Genomic DNA, 18,825 nt, shown 5'->3' with positions numbered 1-18,825 from the left:
AATAGCTTAAGGTCACATTCAAAACTCTTCTAGCAACGCTACGAACGACCACCGTTTTCTTGGAAAAAAAGGTTCGAAGATAGCTATCTATGGGTCTAGAAAATTACAATAGAAAAGGGTACATAGCTGAGATTTTCAGAGTGGCTGAAAGTGGACACAAATGATGCATATTTGTTCCAGAAGGTACTGATAAAGCAGGATGAACCCTATTTGACGAGATGTTATCGGTCAAGAATGAAACAACTTCAAAGAACAGAACATCAACAAAACAACATCCTAGAATCACAAAAACAACAAGTACAAGTTCTGAAACTGACTCAGATAACCATCAGAGAACATATGCTGATGTTGTCACTAGAGGAAGCTCCTCAGATACAAAATCTCTCAATTCGGATAGTGAAGAAACCAAAGGAAAAATGAAGATCGAAGAAGGAAAAAAATAGAGAACTGCCATCGACTAGAAAAAGACAGTTGTGCTCACTAGAAGATACTTCCACGACAATTGGAAGAAGATTATGGAAACAACTTGATTGATCTTTCACATACAAGCCATTTCACATCGAGAAAGCTCTAGTTTCATTTGAAGACAAAAGTCAAGCCAATCTCATGTGTAAAAAGAGGGGATGGACAACCGTGGGTAAATACTATACGAAATTCGAGGAATGGAAGCTCTCCGAGGTTGATAATGTGATAGTTAGGGAAAAAAAAGTATATTATATAGTTCAAATATTTGTCAATTAAAACTTGTAATGCGACAAAAGAGTTTTTTTTTTTTTTTACCGGTAAAAGAATATAATCACTATGACATATGAATCCAAACCCCATCCATTTTCATGCAAAGGATAATCTTTGTTAATTGCAAAAAATATGGAGAAATCAATACTGATTTATTGCCTTTTACAAGAGCAATAAATCATAACCACTAAGAAGTAAAGCAATCCATCTCTCCCTTGATTCTCTCCTTTCAATTACCGTTTGCAATTTAATTTTTAATGGACAAATATTTGTAAAACAAGTATAATGAAATTTTTTATATTATTTTGCCATAAAATGTAAATAATCATACCAAATTTATTTTTTAGATATTTTTTTCCAACAATATTATTCTGAAACGGAATTGAAATAATTCATTTGACCAAAGGGTAAACCCGCCAAGGGATTCTCTCACATTTTCTAAAAGAAAATATATAATTATATAAAAATTTTGAGTTATAAATTGAAAAAAGGTTAGCCCTTAATCGCAATCTCATGTGCGAAGTTGAATCAAGAAGAAAAGAATTGGAATATGTTAAATATTATACTATTTAGTTCACAATTATCGTTGATAATTAATAACAAATATAATTTTAGCCCATTTAATTTTTTTACTATATATATATATATATATTGTAAAATAGTTTCAATTTTTTTTTCTATTCGTAACAATTTCTATAAAAATTAATAATTACAGAGATTTGGCTAAAAAATGTGTTAAAAAAAATAATTTAACTAATTGATGAGATTTTATGTAAAATCATATATTTTTATATTTTTATTTTTCAGCTATAAATAAATAGAAAGATGGCAACACATAAACCCTAAATTGCAATCTTCTTAGTCGTCTTCCAATAATTCACAATGAAAAGTCGGAGAAGAAGCCAAAATCCACAGTTTCCATCTCATATTATCGAAACTATTCTGTCTAAACTTTCCTTCTTCATTTTGCTTAATCTCAGGCCAGTTTGTAAAGCTTGGAACAATCTCATATTGACAAGTAAGTTGTTGAATCTAAATTCAAAGGCTAATTTATTTGCTCATATTACTCCTTATCAAAAGCTTTATTGTATTGACTTTGATTCCAAAATTTTGAAAGAAGGCAAGAAGAATTGCATTGTTCGTTCATTTACCTTCCATCCTCGTTTCTTCACATTTAAAATGGTCAATTCCTGTAATGGTCTCTTTTGTTTTGTGAACACCGAAATGATATCGGATCAATGTGAAAAGAAAAGCTTTGGATTGAAACAACCTTTAGCTATCATATTGAATCCGATGACGAATGAGGAACTCTCACTTAATAATTCTTTGAAGTTTTACCCCGGTTCCAGCTTCGGATTTGGTTATAGCCCTAATAAAAAGCAATACAAAATAGTTAAACTTTCTTTAATCAAGATTCCACATTTGAGGAGTTCATATGTGGCCTCACATTTGAGAAGTTCATATGTGGCTGAGATTTTTACAATTGGAAAATTTGCACGTGGTAGGCATGGAAAATGGCGGCAGAATAGGGTTCCAGCGGTACGAGTTCTTTGGAGCTTTGGTGTTTATTTGAATGGATCTCTTTATTGGAAGGCATACAACACTACGAGAATCAGGGCTAATGCTGTACTTTTACGTTTTGATGTAGAAGATGAGAAATTTGAAGTTGTTTCTTTTCCTCAAGTTGTGAGAGATGATGCTTTTCTTATTTCTTCTAATATTTGGATATTTAATAACACTCTATATGTGTCTTATTTTGACTCCAAGATTGATATGGGTAGCTTTCATGTGTGGAAGATGATGGAAGAAGATTATTCATGGGTTAAATTAGAACAAAAATTTGCTATTATGAAATCCATCAAAGACCATTTCTCATTGATGATGGTTTCTTATATAAGAGATTACATGATTAGATGTCATTTCCAACTCATCAAAGTTTTTGAAGATGAAACGATGTTGTTTCTTATTTCTCAAAGGGCTTTAATTTTGTATGACTCCAAGATCGACCAGTTTGAGGCCGTGCATGATGAACTGAATCAAGATCAGGATGGAAAATTATGTATTCATGAAATTGATTCATTAAATTTTGATTCTCTCGCAAAGACTCTGGGAGTAAATTGAATGCTTGATTTGATTTGTGTTCTATTTATTTATAAAGTCTTTTTTTGGTTCAAACCTGTGGTGTAGTTTTCCTTACAAATTAATTTATTGTTGTCCCTAAAGTATCAAAAGGACACTAATTAATTCCGAAGTTATACTATGCTTTATATTACTTTTTATCTACTTTGTTTACATCTTTTTTCTTCTTTTTCCCTTCAATAAATTCCTCCCTTCTCTTCTTGTAGATTAAGTTCAGAGTAGTATTAGGATTTATTTGAGTTATTTCAATTCCTCACTAAATATTGTTCAAAGTTTGTTTAGATTTTGTACATCTAATTTAATCTTTTCATTGTATGTAGAAGCTCCTGCTGTATTGGATGATTCTCACCCTATTATAAATGAGTGCATGTATTATATATACACATTATTAACAAATGAAATTAGATTAAAATTCAATACCTCTGCTATTTTACATTTTTTTTAATCAACTAAAAAGGTCAAATTAACTTAATAAAATATTATATTATATTATGCCAGTTTATTTTGCTATATTTCAAAACGTTTATTTTTATAACAAACATAAAATTTGGAGATGTGGCAAACTTATTTAAACAAAATTAAAATTCCCAAAACAATAGTGATAGTTTGTTTTTGATTAATACAAACACATAAAAGCTGAGTAATTAAGGGCTCACTTAGCCCAAATTAAACTTTCTAAATTACCAAAAAAAAAAGAAAAGAAAAAAAGAAAACACTTTCTAGACTTTGCATGGTCCTTCTATGACAGACAGTTGAACCTTATTTTGTTCTAATTTACTTGGCTCCTTCTCTATAATTTCTTCCACTTTCGAACCTGTTAGGTAATAATATGCATATATAAATAGTTGAAGGAGGCCTGAAATTACTCCAATTCCATTGCAAATCTGCAAACATTTTCATAAACGAGAACAAATGTGTTAATGCAAATATCGAACTCTCAAACTTCATCGTTTTGTCTAATAGGAGTCTTTAAACTCTAAATTTCTAATATATTCAAAGATTTTTATCCTAACTTTCCATTTTTTAGAATAGATCTAAAAATGTTCAAAGATATATTAAATATTCTTCCTATATGTTGTTGTTTTTAATACATTTAATCAACCTAATTTTCATGATAATTCACAGGGTAAGAAAGATGTATCTCCTAAATAATATTTATGGTATTCAAATTGAATTCCTCACCAATATGTAGATATCAAATTTGATGAGAGCATAAGACATCCAAATGCAACCATTGAAGAAGCTAGCCAATGAAAGGGGAAATGGCATATACTTCACACTTCTGGTCTTTATCACCTTTTTCTGTTGAAATAAAAACAGACCCATAGTCGTAGTTCAGTTGATATAAAGTATATATATGTATATGTGCATATTCTTGATTAAAGGGGTAGAGGTTCAATTTGTTTCTTGTTGCATTGTGTTAGACTCAAACAAAAGAAGGGTGATATTCATTTTTCTTTCATCAACAATGTCAGGCTACGCTTACAAAACTCTTTTAAAGAGGGTGCAACATCATGAAGACTACTCAAGTGTTTACTCAACTTGGTGCTACTCTCACCCAAACACATTTAAGCTATAGTCAAAGGTTACTATTGGATCTAGTGCATTAATGTTGGTATAAATAGTAATCAAATCTCTATAAATCTTTATATGTGCAATTGGATATTAATTTAATTTATGAAATATAACACTATCAACATGAAATAATTACTTGGTTAAATTACAAGTTTAGTCAAAAACTTTCAAAAATTAGTTATTTGATTTTTTAATTTTGTGTTAATCATCTAAAAGATGATGATAACATTAAAGAGGTGCTTCTACGGATTCAATCCCTCTATTATCTTGTTAAAAAAATTGTGCTAATTAATTCTAAAATTTTAAACTAATGGTTTGATCTATCAGGTATAAATTTGAGTTTTATGTTCAATGAAATCTAAAATTTGTAGTTAGGGTTTATGGAAGTCTAATGCAGCCTAATCTAACAAAGCTTTAATATTAAGAGAAATTAAGTCAATATTGTACTATTTACATGTAGTGTGTTTACTAGACCAAACCCCTATCAGATTCCCTACATCTTCCCATAAGCAAAGTTTATCAGACGAAACCTTAGTGACTAAAGTTTTAATTTTAAAAGTTAAGAAACCAAATCGACATGAAATTTAGAAACCTAAATTTGGTTAGCTTAATCTTAAAAAATAATATTTAATCATTTTAATTCTCTAGATCATTATTTATCATCTTTTTATCTTTTAAAACAATAGATCAAAATTGAGAAAATTTAGACTACACAAACCTTATAGTCACTTATACATATTATATATATATAATTGAGTTTGATTCGTTTTGGATAAATCTTTTATTCTAATTACACGTAATATAAAATAAGGGTTTTAATTTTTTTTTCTAATACAACTATATCAATAATAAGAAGGAAATTAGAAATTGAACTTACCATGATAGTTAGAGGAGAGACATACATCAAGATGTTGAAAATGTCACAAATAATTCCAACCATCAATGATCTATTCTTTGTTCCTTGCAGAGCTAATATGGTTATGTGAATTACAATGGATACCAATATGAGTTCAATTAGAAGAGAGATGCACACTTTTGTCTGAAAATAAGATTAAATAAACAAAAACAAAAACAATTGTTAGAGATTTTAGAGTTTTTTAATGAATAAAATAAAATATAAGACTAAAAGAAAGTTTAATAAAATTAAAAATAATAAATAATGAAGAAAATTTGTTTTAATTGATAAAATTATTTACAAATATCACCAATAATAATAGTCTATCCTCAATCTATAATTGTCTATTACTAACCCTAATGGAGCAATCGGTAAGATAGAAGCTTTCCAATCTTTTACAAACTTGCTATCATAGCAGTTGTTTATCATTTTAAGTAACCTTATTAGATTCTAAAATAACTTCATAGCTTTTAGAAATAAGAAATAGACAAATAAAAGGACATTTATATCATATTCTCATTTCTATTTCTTTTTTTTCTTATATTTTACATTTTTTTAAGTTTTCAAAAATGTTAAAGATAAATGATAACGTGATAGTTAATGTAAAATATATATATATATATAGACATGTTATATGGTTTGAATAGTTGTCCAATTAAAACTCGTCACGTGGGAAAAAGTTAAAAGAAAAAACATAACATTACAACGTGTGAGTCCAAAGGGAAAGAATCCTTATTGATGGCAACAAATATGAACAAATATTTATTGTCTTTTACAAGAGCAACAAATCAATCAATCTCTCTCCCTTGATTCTCTTGTTTGAGAAAAGATACAGATTTATGGTCTTTAATGGCCTTTTTTTTTCTTTCCATATAGCTAGGTTTTTCATCTCAAGTAATCTACACACTTCTTGTATAAATATATGTTAAAGGTTTAAAATTTAAATCTTCATGGGATTAAGTTGAAATAAATTATATATTTATAATTGTAGGTAGTTAAATAAGGTATGGGAAGAAAATAAAAAGAATAAAGAAAAAAAGAATGAAAAAGAATTTAATTAATATTATTGTAAAAGAGAATGGAAAATAATTATTATTGTACGTACCCGGCCTCTATAATCAGCATAGAGGAAGAAGATGGTCAAATAAATGATCTCAAGAAGAAGTCCAACGGAGTTGATGGTGATGACCAAAAAGCTGTCTGGATGAACAAAAGGCATTCCATAGAACACCCAAAACATACAGTTTAACGCTGTTGCGATATAAGGATCTGGCTTGAATTCTTCCACTGATTTCTTCTTTATTATTTCGTAAAATGTTGGTCTGCACCATATACAATAATAATGTTCATATTTTTCGTTTTCCTTTATAAAACAATCGTCAAATTATACCAAAATACACACTTTAATTAATTATGAATAATTCAAGAACAGATCGCGAGCTTACACTGGTGACAGAAAGAGGCCGAAGGAGATCACATTTCCTACACATTTTTTTCAGTTTCAGCATTAATTTAGAGACATAATAATTAATTCAAACAAACAATTTTCTAATTCTATTAACTAATCTTCAAAATAATTAGTAGGAGCTTTTTTTTTTCAATACAGATTTAATTATTTTACAAGTTTAATGTTTGGATTAATTTTACAAATGTTTATATATTCTTTTCAATCCACACCAACATCTTTCCGGCGTGTTCTTGCTATCGATGCACTACCTTTAAAGTTTGGACTTGATGAGCATTTATAAATATTTTTTTAAACATTTAGAAAGTTATTCTAGACATATTTTTAATATTCGGTCGAATAAGTCTAATTTTAAAAAACACCTTTGAGAGTCTTTAAAATTTTAGTTTTTGTTTTTTCGTTTGTTGAGTAGTTGCTCCAAATTTGTACAATTAACTTTAAATTTTATATGTTATAACATTATCAAAAGTTTAGTAGATGTTGTTTTTAGGTCAAGATTTTGTGGATAGTAGGTTCGTTTTTATTATTATTGTTCTTATATTATAGTTAAGGTTGAATAGTTGAATGACTATTTGGGCAAATTTAAGTTGTATTTAAATATAATATGAAAAGTTCAATGACTTAATATAGAGATAGTACTCTTTTAAAATACAAGTGATCCTATATAAGATTAGAACTTTACTTCTGATACTTCTAATGCATTAAAATTTAATCTAAGCTATATATATTGTAATTTTACTTTTTCACTTTTATCTATTACTCCTTCTCTATACATTTTATTATTTCTTTAAAATTATTAACTACAAACTACCATTAAATTACTAATTCCATGATTCAAACTGCCATTAAATTACTAATTCCATGATTCATTCAAAGTATAGAAACTAAATTTAAGTTCTTTCAAGAAGTTAGTAAATAGAATTAATGATAAATTCAAAGAGTGCACACTTAATAACTCAATAAGAATAGTAATAGTTACCAATAACGCCAACGATAAACCGAGCAAGATCCGCGCTCACCATATCTTCAATATCCAATGAAGGGATGAAACACAATAAGAGTACAATTAAATGAGAAGAGGGAAGAAATTAATATAATCTCTCATGAAAGAAAGAAGAAGTTAAAGATATATAGCCAAAAATGGAGAGATCAAGAAAAGGGGTTTGTTTGTTTGGTAGTTAATGAAGAAGAGAGATGAGTAGAAGTGATTGGGGACTAGAAATTGATTTGTCAGAATGATTCCTGATTTAGTTTGGAATATATGTTTGATTGAACTTGGAGAAAGGAATTTTATTGTCAGATTGATTCCAATTTGGACTTTGAAAATTTTTGTGTCCCTTTGGAGTTTACTCACCTTGATTTTTGTCTCCCTATTCCAACAAAAATTGTAAGTGTTTAATTAATGCATGGAGAGAAAAAAAAAAGATGAGAAAAACAGCTTCAAAATTGGCCTTTTTATACACCAAAATGGACTTATTATATTTTTAAATTTATCGATGCACATGTTATGAAGAATATATATCAACTAGTAATGGCTTAATGGATAAATATGTAAAGTTGGTCCGTGAGGGTTTTTATAAATTTTTATTTTATTTACTTATCTATTTATTTATTTCTGACTTTCACTTTTTGAAGTTGTCAGCTTTATATAATAAGGTCATGTATTATATATTAAATTTTGTTGATTTAGGGTTTCTGTTAGTAGCTTTATGAGTTGTCGTTGATTAAGGGTGTTGTTTTTTTGTTAATATATTGGATGGATATGTCACATGAAAGTTGACCCACACACACATATATATATATTAAACCTGGCTTGTGTTACTAACTTGGAAGATTCATATTTTTTTTACTATACTATGATTAAAATTCATCAAACTCTAGTACACTTTTTGGTATATATGTTGATGTTTATAGAGTTTTGTTGGATATATGGCAATCTGACAGCCAATGTTTTACACAAGAAGTAAAGAAAAAAAGAGTTCTTGAAAGTTAGGATGTGATAGAAGCTAAGTGATTTATAGTCTCACCTTCTCTAACATGCACTACACAATAGTTAGAAACCGTTGTTGCTTCTTGAGAGAGTCTTGGATATATATAGATGATTTGTATTCTAAATATTAACAATATCTTTTTTCTATTGAGAAAGTTTACTAAATATTGACAAATTTTACATTGTTGTTTATACTATATGTGTAAAGCATTTTAACTTTAATTTAGGGTTGAAGGTTCAAGGAAGACGATGAATCATTTTATTGGAAAAAAAAAAGAGAAAAAGAGATTTAATATGTTAAATTAGAGGTAACTTGTTGGATAGGGTGTGAATCAAAGTTTAAGTGGCATGTGCTATTATTCAAATGTTCACTTGTCATCAAAATAAATAGACATCTTCATATTTAATCATCAATAAATTAATAAATTAATAACATCTTTTTTTCAATATTAATAAAATTTAGCATTTATCTCTTTATGGAATAAAGTAGTTTGGAAAGAAAAAATAAGATATTACAGAATAGATTATTGGAAATGAATTTCTTTTATTGCTTAAGCATAAAATCTAGGTATAATTTTTCAAAAGTCTGTGAATGATTTTACATATATAACTTCTTTTTTTTTTTATCATTTTTGTTAATATTTTATTGGGTATTTTCTTAAATTTATAAATAAACAATTGAAAACATAGATGCATTTCTTAAATTTATGATGTGGTTTCATTTTTAGATGCATTTAGAAATAGTCCCTTATTTTAAAAATTCTAGAGTAGTTTTTGTTTAAAATTTATATTATATGCTTTATATTATTCTTAGATTCAATATAATCATTGAATTGAACTAATATTGAGGTATATTTATTATTATTATTTCTTTCTTTTTAGATTTTTCACACCATCTCTACCTCTTGAAAGCAAAATGTATTAAAATTTATAATTTTAAATGTTGAAATGCAGAATTAAATTAAATAATTAATTGAAAATTATTTAAATCAAGTTAAAATAGCAGTTTAAATTTTATGAATCAAATTTTGAAAGTTGAAGATAAAACATTTATTTAATTAACATTTCAAAAATATCACTATGATTCTTTATTTTGGGGGTTTAAAATCAACTTTTTATTTTTTTAAAATAAAGTTGATACTTTAAATGTTCAAATTAATAAAATATTTTGATAGATACCCATATGATTTTTTTTTTTACTTAAATAATTAAATACCTTTTTATTCATGCGACTAGAACATAAAATTCAGTATCTTTTCTTTTTTAAAAAACCAATATGCTATTCTTTTTTTAGCAAAATTTTCTGAGAATTATTTATCAAAAGAGAAAAAAAAAAGTAATTTTAATTTTATAATCACGTTAGAAACAAGATAATTCATCGTTCAATGAATACAATTATTTCTTTTCATGATAGCACAATTGGCATATATATGATACTTAAAATAATAATAATAATAATAGAATAACTATAACTTTTCATTTTATAAATAAAAGTATGGAGGATTTCCCACATGTGATTAGCTATTGATAAGAAATATTTTTGTAAAAGTTACAATTATTTGTAAAATAAAAAAGATAATTTATTGGAAATAAATAAAATAAAATTGAAAAGAGAAAAGTATATACATTTGTATTTATAAACAAAATTATATATACTTTATAAAAACCAATGTATCTACCCATAAATTTTAGAGACATAGTTGGTCTATTATTTGAAGAAAAGTATTTGAGTTACTAAAATAAATAATATATTGGGTTATTATAATAATATTATTATTATTTTAGTACATAAAGAATAATATGAGAAAAGGGTCCAATGGGGAATATATTTGGCAAATGAATCATTAAAAGTGTCAATCATATTTCAAAATTTTATTCAAATCCCCATTGTCCTAAAAAGAATTCCACATGTGAGAAAGAGAATTTCAATTAGAAGAAAATGAAGAATATGTAAAAAAAAAAAATTATAAAGTTGAAAAAGGACATATAAAATTCTTTTTTGTTCTTTAAAAATGTTAAGTGGAATCTACCTATTTATAAAATACAATAGAAACAAAAACATACTAATATTGTCATTCTACACCAAAGTTTATCTTTTTTTCCAAAAGTATTAATTGGACAAATTGCAATTAATTAATACCTCTAGTAATCTAATTGTATTAATTTTGACCATAAAATGTTAAAATCATCACATTAGACACTAATCTTAAATAAGTATAGTAATTTTTATCTTCATTCCAATTTTCACTAATTTTTATAAAATTCTACATAAAAAAAATATATTTTTATAAAAGTTGAAAAACGTTAAACTTAATTTGATGAAATTGCTTTTTTGAAGAGTAGGAGAGGTGCATTTGGGCATCTTAACTAGGTTACATCTCTTTTAACACTTTCACCTCGTCCATCATTTGGTGTAATTGTAAGTTTAGATTAAATTTTGATATAGTTTTCCATAAGGTTAGATATCAGAGTAAAATTTTTTTAAAACATTTTTTTTTCAAAAGTAAGAGTTTGTTCGCTAGAAAATCTGAATTAAAAATTTTTAAAATAAGGGATTTAATGAAAATAAAGTTTATATGTATTTTATACTATATATTTATAAATCATAAAATTAGTCTTACTTATCCACTCAAATTTAGTCGACAATAAGCTATTATTAATTTATCTATGAATGTAATGTTTGTTTAAAAAATTGATTAATTTACAATTTTAGTCTCTATTGTTTGGAGAAAGTTAAAGTTTAGTCTATAGTTTGATAAAATGTCATATAAAGTTCTTATGATTTAACAATTTTCATAAATAGTCTCTACGGGTGAGACTAATTCTAATTATAAACCATGTAGACGTATGACCAAATTTATAATTTAACCTAAAAATTTATATAATTATTACTTTTTGTTATTATATAATTTATAACACATTACAATTAAGAACAAGTATTTCTAAATGTTTATGTATGTATTTAATATAACTCTATTTTTGAAAATGTGAAATTCAAATTTTTAATAGAATAAAAACATTAAAAAAATTGAATATAATTCTATTTGTTTCACGTAATTCAATAAACAATTTTCAAAAATAAAATTTTAATTATTAATGAATATGAAAACATAAAATACAATGTGAATTCTCTACCTTCTTAAATTTTCCAACAATATTCATACCTCACCTTATTGTATGAGTTAATATATGGACTAGTGGATTAAATCGGAAGTTTAAGAATTTGAATACAAAACCTCGTATTTAATTAATTAATCACAATTTGATTATATTGAACTAACAATGGTAAGTGCTCATCTCAAAATAGATATTGGAAATCCATTTTCCTTTAAAAGGAAAAAGAAAAAAAAAAAAAAAGAATTGGGCTAGGCTTAAAAGGACTTCACCTAACAATGTCATGATCATAGTTGAGAAAACGAAGAACTTTGGCATATTATTAGTCAACATTATTATATTTTTTTATAACATTATTCCATTCTTTGCCATTGCTACCATATACTTTTGTAAGTTTGAGCATAATTAAATTCAAGTTGTTCATATTATAATTATACAATTTTGAACCATATATGTTTATTTATTTAATGCAATGCATTAATTAAGAGTAGCTTTTGGTGGGTGAAAGAGCTGGATTTCACTAACTTTTTGTTTCCATTATTCTCCTTTTAAACCTTTACAGACTAATATGCATATGGAATAAAGAAATTTGGCACAAGGACATTATTGTGATCAATTTCTATCCAAATAAACTTAACCATAAATCCATTTAATTTTCTTTATGATATTACTATTTTTTTGAAAAAATATATATATGAGAGTAGCTTTTGTTGTTTAAGTAATAAAACTAATGTAGATATTGGTTAATTATTATTAGGGTGGTAATAATATGGATCAATTAGATTACACATTTTTTCAAATATTATTAAATGGTTATTCAAATTTTGTTTGAAGGATGTTTAACTCAAATCACAAAAACGAAACTGAACTAACAAATTTTGTATGAAACTGAAAACACGGTTGGGTTTAGTTTAAAGAAATTTTAAAACCGTATTAATTTCGAAATCCAAATTTGAAATGAGACCGAACCAAATCGTTTTTACCGGTTATATCTATTTGTTTTTATATTTTATATTTTTTTATATTAAAAAAGAGTAAAATCGAATTTAAATCAAACCATTTTTAATTTTTTAAAAAAAGAAACTAACTTTTAAACCCAATTATAAATGAGTTTAGTTTTATTTTACATATAGAAATTTAAAGAAAAAAAATGTTCGATTCGAATTGGTCACCAAATTGGACCGAACCCAACCAAAGCGTTTTCCACCATGGCTCATTTGGTTAGAGAAAAACTAACAAACTCTTCCAAGATGAAGAAAGGATTGGCTCACTTATGGGAGGATCATATCAGCACCTATCTATGTATGTTTACACAATATATGAGGGAGCAACGGTTTTCATAATAATTTCCAAGTATTATCACTCGAAGAATATGGGAAGCAATCATCTCTTTAGCTGCTCTTAATTAGTCTGCTACTAAATTAAAGCTTTTTTCAAATTATTCTGCTGCTCTTTGCTTTAAATTGGAAAACTTATTTATATATATATATGTTCTTTTTATTTATAACTTATACTGATCGATAAATCCGAATATGTGTTGTTTTGTTTTGTTTAGTTCAAGATTATTTTTAGATTTTATGGATTTATTTAATGATTTTGTAGGTTTCGAACATCTTAGAGGTAGAGTTAGACGTCAGAGTCAAATAGTGATAAATGGATCAAAATGGAGCTTAATTGTGTTAACAAAAAAGAAAAAATTACAGAATAATTACCATGCACTGTATTATTGTTAGTTCGGCAAGAGTTAGAGAGCACCATTTTCGTGAAAAGTGAACATCATCGCGACGTTTCAAAATATCGTGTATGTATGTCTGTTAGTGTTGTATCGCCCAATTTGATTGTTGTAAAAAAGAATTCTAGCCATTCAGGGTTAACTCTAACAAAATGACAACTTAATCAAAGAAGTTATCAATTTGGAAAGAGCAAAAAAAGGCTTGAGGCCTAGAAATTGTGAAGTTTAGTAGATACAATGGCAGATAATGACTGGCATTATTATTGTAGTTTAGCTATGATCAATTTATTTATCGATTTATAGCTTTTCAACGTTTTTTTTTTTGTCTGTCTGTAATTGTAAAAGTTCATGTGTTTTTATAAACCGACATTAAAGGTTGGATTTGTTGTAATGAATAAATTTAATCGAGTTAGATATTCATCAATGACAAAGCTAAAATAAAATAATCTATTTTTTTTGCAATAGACTTAAATCATCAAATTTAGTGTGTTTGGTATAGTATCAAAATCATTTTTTCTTCTAATAATATTGTTTGGTATGAACTAAAATTGATATTCAAAAACTATAAAAATATTTCAATTTGATTTTGGAGAAATTAGGTGGTAGTGAGTTTTGTTTAGTGATGATCCAGAATCAACTCCAATTCATAGACATTTATTATTTTGTCATGTAAAATATTGTTGGTTAGTCATTAAATATTAAATGGTTAACAAAATAAACAATATATATTTTGAATTTTCTTTCCACTATATATATATAAACATATATCAACCATAAATTTAATTATTTAGAAATCGAACTGTACCTCATTGTTTGGGTTAGAAGAGTGAATTAAGATTTAAAATTGGGACAAATTGGATTTTATAATTCATATTTATTGATGATTTAAATTTCTTTAAAATAATTTTCATATGAAAGTGATTTTGAATTATTATATTTCCAAGCTAATTTTAATAAATTACTATATTTTTATTGAGAAATTATAAAAAATGGTAAAATTGTCGCTGACTTTTTTTTTGGTGTAAATAGTTTGAAATTTTTTATTATTCTTGAAAAAAACTCTTTTCGTTTCTAATTAAGTAATTTAAATAAAAAAGAACCAATTTTATAAATACATCTAACCAACAATATTTAAATAAGATACTGTTATGAATATTATTAGATGTTCACCGTGTCACCCCCAAATGTGTTGAAGATACTATTATATATAAAGGTATTTGGTGATTTGTAATACAAGTTATCCGTGAAATTTGAAGAAATAATTGATAAAATTAAAAATAGAAAAATTGACGAATTAGTTACACAACAAAATTTTAAATCCAGGCCCAAAATGAATAATTAAAATTGGACCCAAAGTTTGTTTGGTAAACATTGGGTCAAATTACATATTTAGTTGGATTATTGGTTTGGTTATTTAATTTGGTTCAACAAATTAATTAAATTTGTAATATCTCTAATATTTATTATGATCTAAATCTAATAATTGATCAAACTTACTAAATCTCGACTCCAAATTACTCCAAATAGATTAAAATACCTACTTAATTTTTTTAACATATCAAAAATATACATAGTGTGAGTACTCACTTCTATCATAAAAATTGTACAGTTCATGCAATATATGTTTGTCTAATTTATATATAAATATAATTTCATCTCATTATCTTTTTTTCCTTCAAAATAAGACACTTCAATAGAGCTATATAATTTCTATCTCAAAAAGAAAAAAAAGCTAGAGCTGTAATTTCTTCCCAAAAATTTTAAGATCGATAGTACATGTTAAAGGGCTGCTAAAGACGTAGAACATAATACCAAAATTCAATATTACTACTTCTAAAAACAAAAAAAAATCCGTTCTAGCTAATATATAATATCAATCAAATCTCCTATCTCAATTTAGAGCTATGAAAATGAATACAACTTCAAAACTACTGTCACAATTCATTCAATTCTTTTCTCCAAATCCCTTCCTCTCAGCTCCACATACAAACCCTTCCTTCCATTCCATATATAAGTGACCTAAATAGCAACAATCCAATAACACAAATATATAATATTTATAAGCTCGGATGCATTCAAGTGTTACTTTTTTTTTCAATAATTATTTTGGGAGAAGCACTCACTTTGTTAGATGAATGGAGTTTTGTTGGTGTTTATGCAGTGGCAGTGGTGGAGAGCTGAACTTCACTTGTTTTAGAATCACTGTCTTCCTTATTTTGATGGAAAACGGAGTAATATCCATAAAGAATGAGTTGAAGAAGACCTGAAATTGCCCCAAGACCATTGCTAACCTACAAATTTATTCCATAAAGGAAAAAATTAATCACTAATTAAACAGGGGGTTTTAATTTAATTATTATCCATATAAAAAAAATGACTAAAAAAGAAAATTTTCTTAATTTTGTTCAAACTAAAAAAAAAATCTTTATAAAGCTAGCAAAATGAAAAAAAATTAAGTTAATTAACATGGTTGCAAAATTATTGTTATTTAAGGATTGAAATAATGAATTATATATAATTAATAACAAAACGTACCAAGACAAAGATATCAAATATGATGAGAGCATAAGCAGTCCAAATGCAACCATTGAGGAAGTTGGCTAATGAGAGTGTAAATGGCATATACTTTACACTCTTTGTCCTTATCACCTTTGCCTATATATATATGTGGAAAGAAATAGAATAATTAATTATTTATCTTATATAATATATATATAGATAGATAGAAAGATTACGATGAAATTAAATTTATATTAATTATTACTTACCATGATGGTTAGAGGAGAAGCGTACATTATAACATTGAAAATGTCACATATTATTCCAACCAACAATGATCTTTTCTTGGTTCCATGCAATGTTAAAAGAGTTATTAGAGCAACAATCCCCAAGAAAAGAACTTCAATCGCAAGGCAAATTCCAACTTTTTTCTGAAATCAGAGTAAGAAAAAATAATTAACATATATATTAGCTACACATGCCTTATGTATCTCATCTCATGATAAGTAAATTTGGATTCATGGAAAGGGATGCATGAAGATAAGTATAATTAAGTTTGAGTTGTACTACGGTCGAGATTTAGGGTTATTGTTACGGACCCGGGATTTGGATTCAGCATACCAACAGAAGATAGCCAAATAAAAAAGCTCTATGGCGAGACCAACGCCATTAATGGTGATAATCAAAGTGCTGTCTGGATGAACAGTTCCATAGAAAACCCAAAACATACAGTTCATTACTGTTGCAATATAAGGATCTGGCTTGAACTCCTCCACTGATTTGCTCTTATAGATTTTATAAAATGTTGGCCTGCACCAATCATCGTATATATATTTAATATTAACACATTCAATATATTCACATTTTCCTTCCTCTCACAACTACAATACATTTTATTATACATCCTAGTTATAAAAATTCAATCATCAATTTAATCAACCCAAAAGATTGAACTAACTAGTCGGTTCAACATTAAACCATCGAATAACTAAAATATTTGCTTGAACTTGTTTTTTAGTTACTATATATTCACAATTAATATCACCAAACTATACAGAACATCAAAATTAACAATGATAATGATCAAGAAAACTATGCTAATATTCAAAGAAAGTATAAACAACTGTAATTGCTAATTTTAAACTTTCAAGAAGCGATTATTCTTTATTTTTTATTTTTACTTTTTTATACAGAATCAAAATTAATAATCAGCCACAGAAAAACAAAGTAGTGTAACTCAAACTAAAACATCAGTAAGAAAATAAACAAAAAACAATAGTAATGAAATTTACTTACACCGGCGAAATAAAGAGACCAAATGAAATGATATTTCCTGCAAATTCAAACTCAAAACATCAAGAAATTGGGGGAGAAAACAGAGGAAAACTAAAGGAGGTGAAGACAGAGAAGAAAGAAACAAAGATAATGAGTTTAAGAGAAAAGAAAAAAAAAAAAAAAAGATGAATATGAAGAAATAGTATACCGATGATTCCGACGATGTTACGAATTTCGAAAGCGCTCAACATTTTGGGAGAAGTTGTGAAGCAGAGAAAACGAAGAAGAAGAAGAAAATGAATTAATGAGAAAAAAAAATGTGAAATATAGTTTTCAATTATGTGACGGTTGAGATATTTAAGCACACAATCTCATTTCTCGCATCAATACCTGAGATTAATTTTTTTGATTTTGGAATTTATTTTATTTAACTTTCTCTTTCTCTTTCTCTCTACAACTGATTTCTCTCTCCGCCTCTTCACTGAAATATCGTGCATGGATTTCATGTTTGTTGAGATTTTATTTTTCCCTTTTTGCCCTCTCTTTCTTTTTTATTTTCATTATTTCCCTTCCCATTTTCTTTTCCAAAATTACCAAAAACTAAGTCTTCTTTTTTTTTCTTTCCAAATAGTCTTATTTAAAATTTGATCAAATCCTCCTAAACAAAATTATTTTATATGACAATTAGTAAAACTAATTTTACCAATAATAAACATTAATATTAGCAAATTTGATTACTAGTGTTTATCCTTTCTAAAATCTAAAACTTGATTATTTTTTTATATTTGGAAAAAACGATTTATATTATTATTATCATAATGTAGATAAATGGACAAAATATATTCACTAATGCGGATCTAATATTAATAAATTATAGAAAACATTAATTTATTTTATTTTTAAATGGTGAAAAAATTATTTTACTTTTTTTTTAATAATTCTATTCTTTTTAAAACATTTTTATAAAATTGAGATAATTAATCGTATTGGTAGCACTAACAATTTAATGTGCTTTTTAATTTTCTTTTTATTTTGCTAATGGTATAATTTAAATGCACAAAATTTTTAAGGTATAATAATTAAGTGTATAATACTATTTATAAAAATTTTAAAACAAATCCAAATAAAGCGATCAATGTAGAGTCCATATAATAATATGATTTATTGTATATTGATAGAGTTCTACTAATCATATATGGTAGATTTCTATTGATAAATCTAAGTTTTATTATATCTTTAAATTATTTACTATTATATTTATCTAATACTTTGATGGATTGTTATCTCAGCTTGAAATTTAATTGAAAAGTAAAATATTGTTGAATTATAAATAGTTTAAGGAAGTTAATGAATCTCATTTAATTAGATCATGAGTCATCTGACCTTTTTTAGAATGTCTATTATAT

At 26.2% G+C, this 18,825-nt stretch overlaps 2 protein-coding genes across 2 annotated transcripts; both read right to left on the bottom strand.

Moving 5' to 3' along the window:
• Positions 1-3,428: 3,428 nt before the first annotated feature.
• Positions 3,429-8,218, bottom strand: LOC101217589 (bidirectional sugar transporter SWEET5). The gene is made up of 6 exons (XM_011653972.2): positions 7,789-8,218; positions 6,790-6,826; positions 6,450-6,666; positions 5,327-5,488; positions 4,057-4,176; positions 3,429-3,758 (listed from the first exon to the last, which is right to left on the bottom strand). Exons 1-6 carry the CDS (start codon positions 7,829-7,831, stop codon positions 3,594-3,596), a joined length of 744 nt encoding a protein of 247 aa, XP_011652274.1. The 5' UTR covers positions 7,832-8,218; the 3' UTR covers positions 3,429-3,593.
• A 7,134-nt stretch (positions 8,219-15,352) lies between these two features.
• LOC101217357 (bidirectional sugar transporter SWEET5) lies at positions 15,353-17,807 on the bottom strand. Its single transcript, XM_004141139.3, has 7 exons — positions 17,628-17,807; positions 17,441-17,477; positions 16,744-16,954; positions 16,414-16,575; positions 16,181-16,300; positions 15,769-15,936; positions 15,353-15,664 (listed from the first exon to the last, which is right to left on the bottom strand). Exons 1-6 carry the CDS (start codon positions 17,668-17,670, stop codon positions 15,799-15,801), a joined length of 711 nt encoding a protein of 236 aa, XP_004141187.1. The 5' UTR covers positions 17,671-17,807; the 3' UTR covers positions 15,353-15,664; positions 15,769-15,798.
• Positions 17,808-18,825: the final 1,018 nt, after the last annotated feature.

This window comes from Cucumis sativus, chromosome 3, assembly GCF_000004075.3.
Source record: "Cucumis sativus cultivar 9930 chromosome 3, Cucumber_9930_V3, whole genome shotgun sequence".
Taxonomy (NCBI): domain Eukaryota; kingdom Viridiplantae; phylum Streptophyta; class Magnoliopsida; order Cucurbitales; family Cucurbitaceae; genus Cucumis; species Cucumis sativus.
Note: the sequence above shows the minus strand (reverse complement) of the source record. Positions and strands in the feature narration are given on the sequence as shown.

Bases quoted from the DNA above. Each gene is read 5' to 3' on its own strand.
- LOC101217589 (XM_011653972.2), bottom strand. From the start codon at position 7,831: ATGGTGAGCGCGGATCTTGCTCGGTTTATCGTTGGCGTTATTG. The intron at 6,827-7,788 runs GTAACTATTACT...AAAAATGTGTAG, and splicing joins GTTTATCGTTGGCGTTATTG to GAAATGTGATCTCCTTCGGC. The intron at 4,177-5,326 runs GTAAGTTCAATT...TTATTTCAACAG, and splicing joins TCTCTCCTCTAACTATCATG to AAAAAGGTGATAAAGACCAG.
- LOC101217357 (XM_004141139.3), bottom strand. From the start codon at position 17,670: ATGTTGAGCGCTTTCGAAATTCGTAACATCGTCGGAATCATCG. The intron at 16,576-16,743 runs GTCCGTAACAAT...CTCTGATTTCAG, and splicing joins ATGCTGAATCCAAATCCCGG to AAAAAAGTTGGAATTTGCCT. The intron at 16,301-16,413 runs GTAAGTAATAAT...ATATATATATAG, and splicing joins CTTCTCCTCTAACCATCATG to GCAAAGGTGATAAGGACAAA.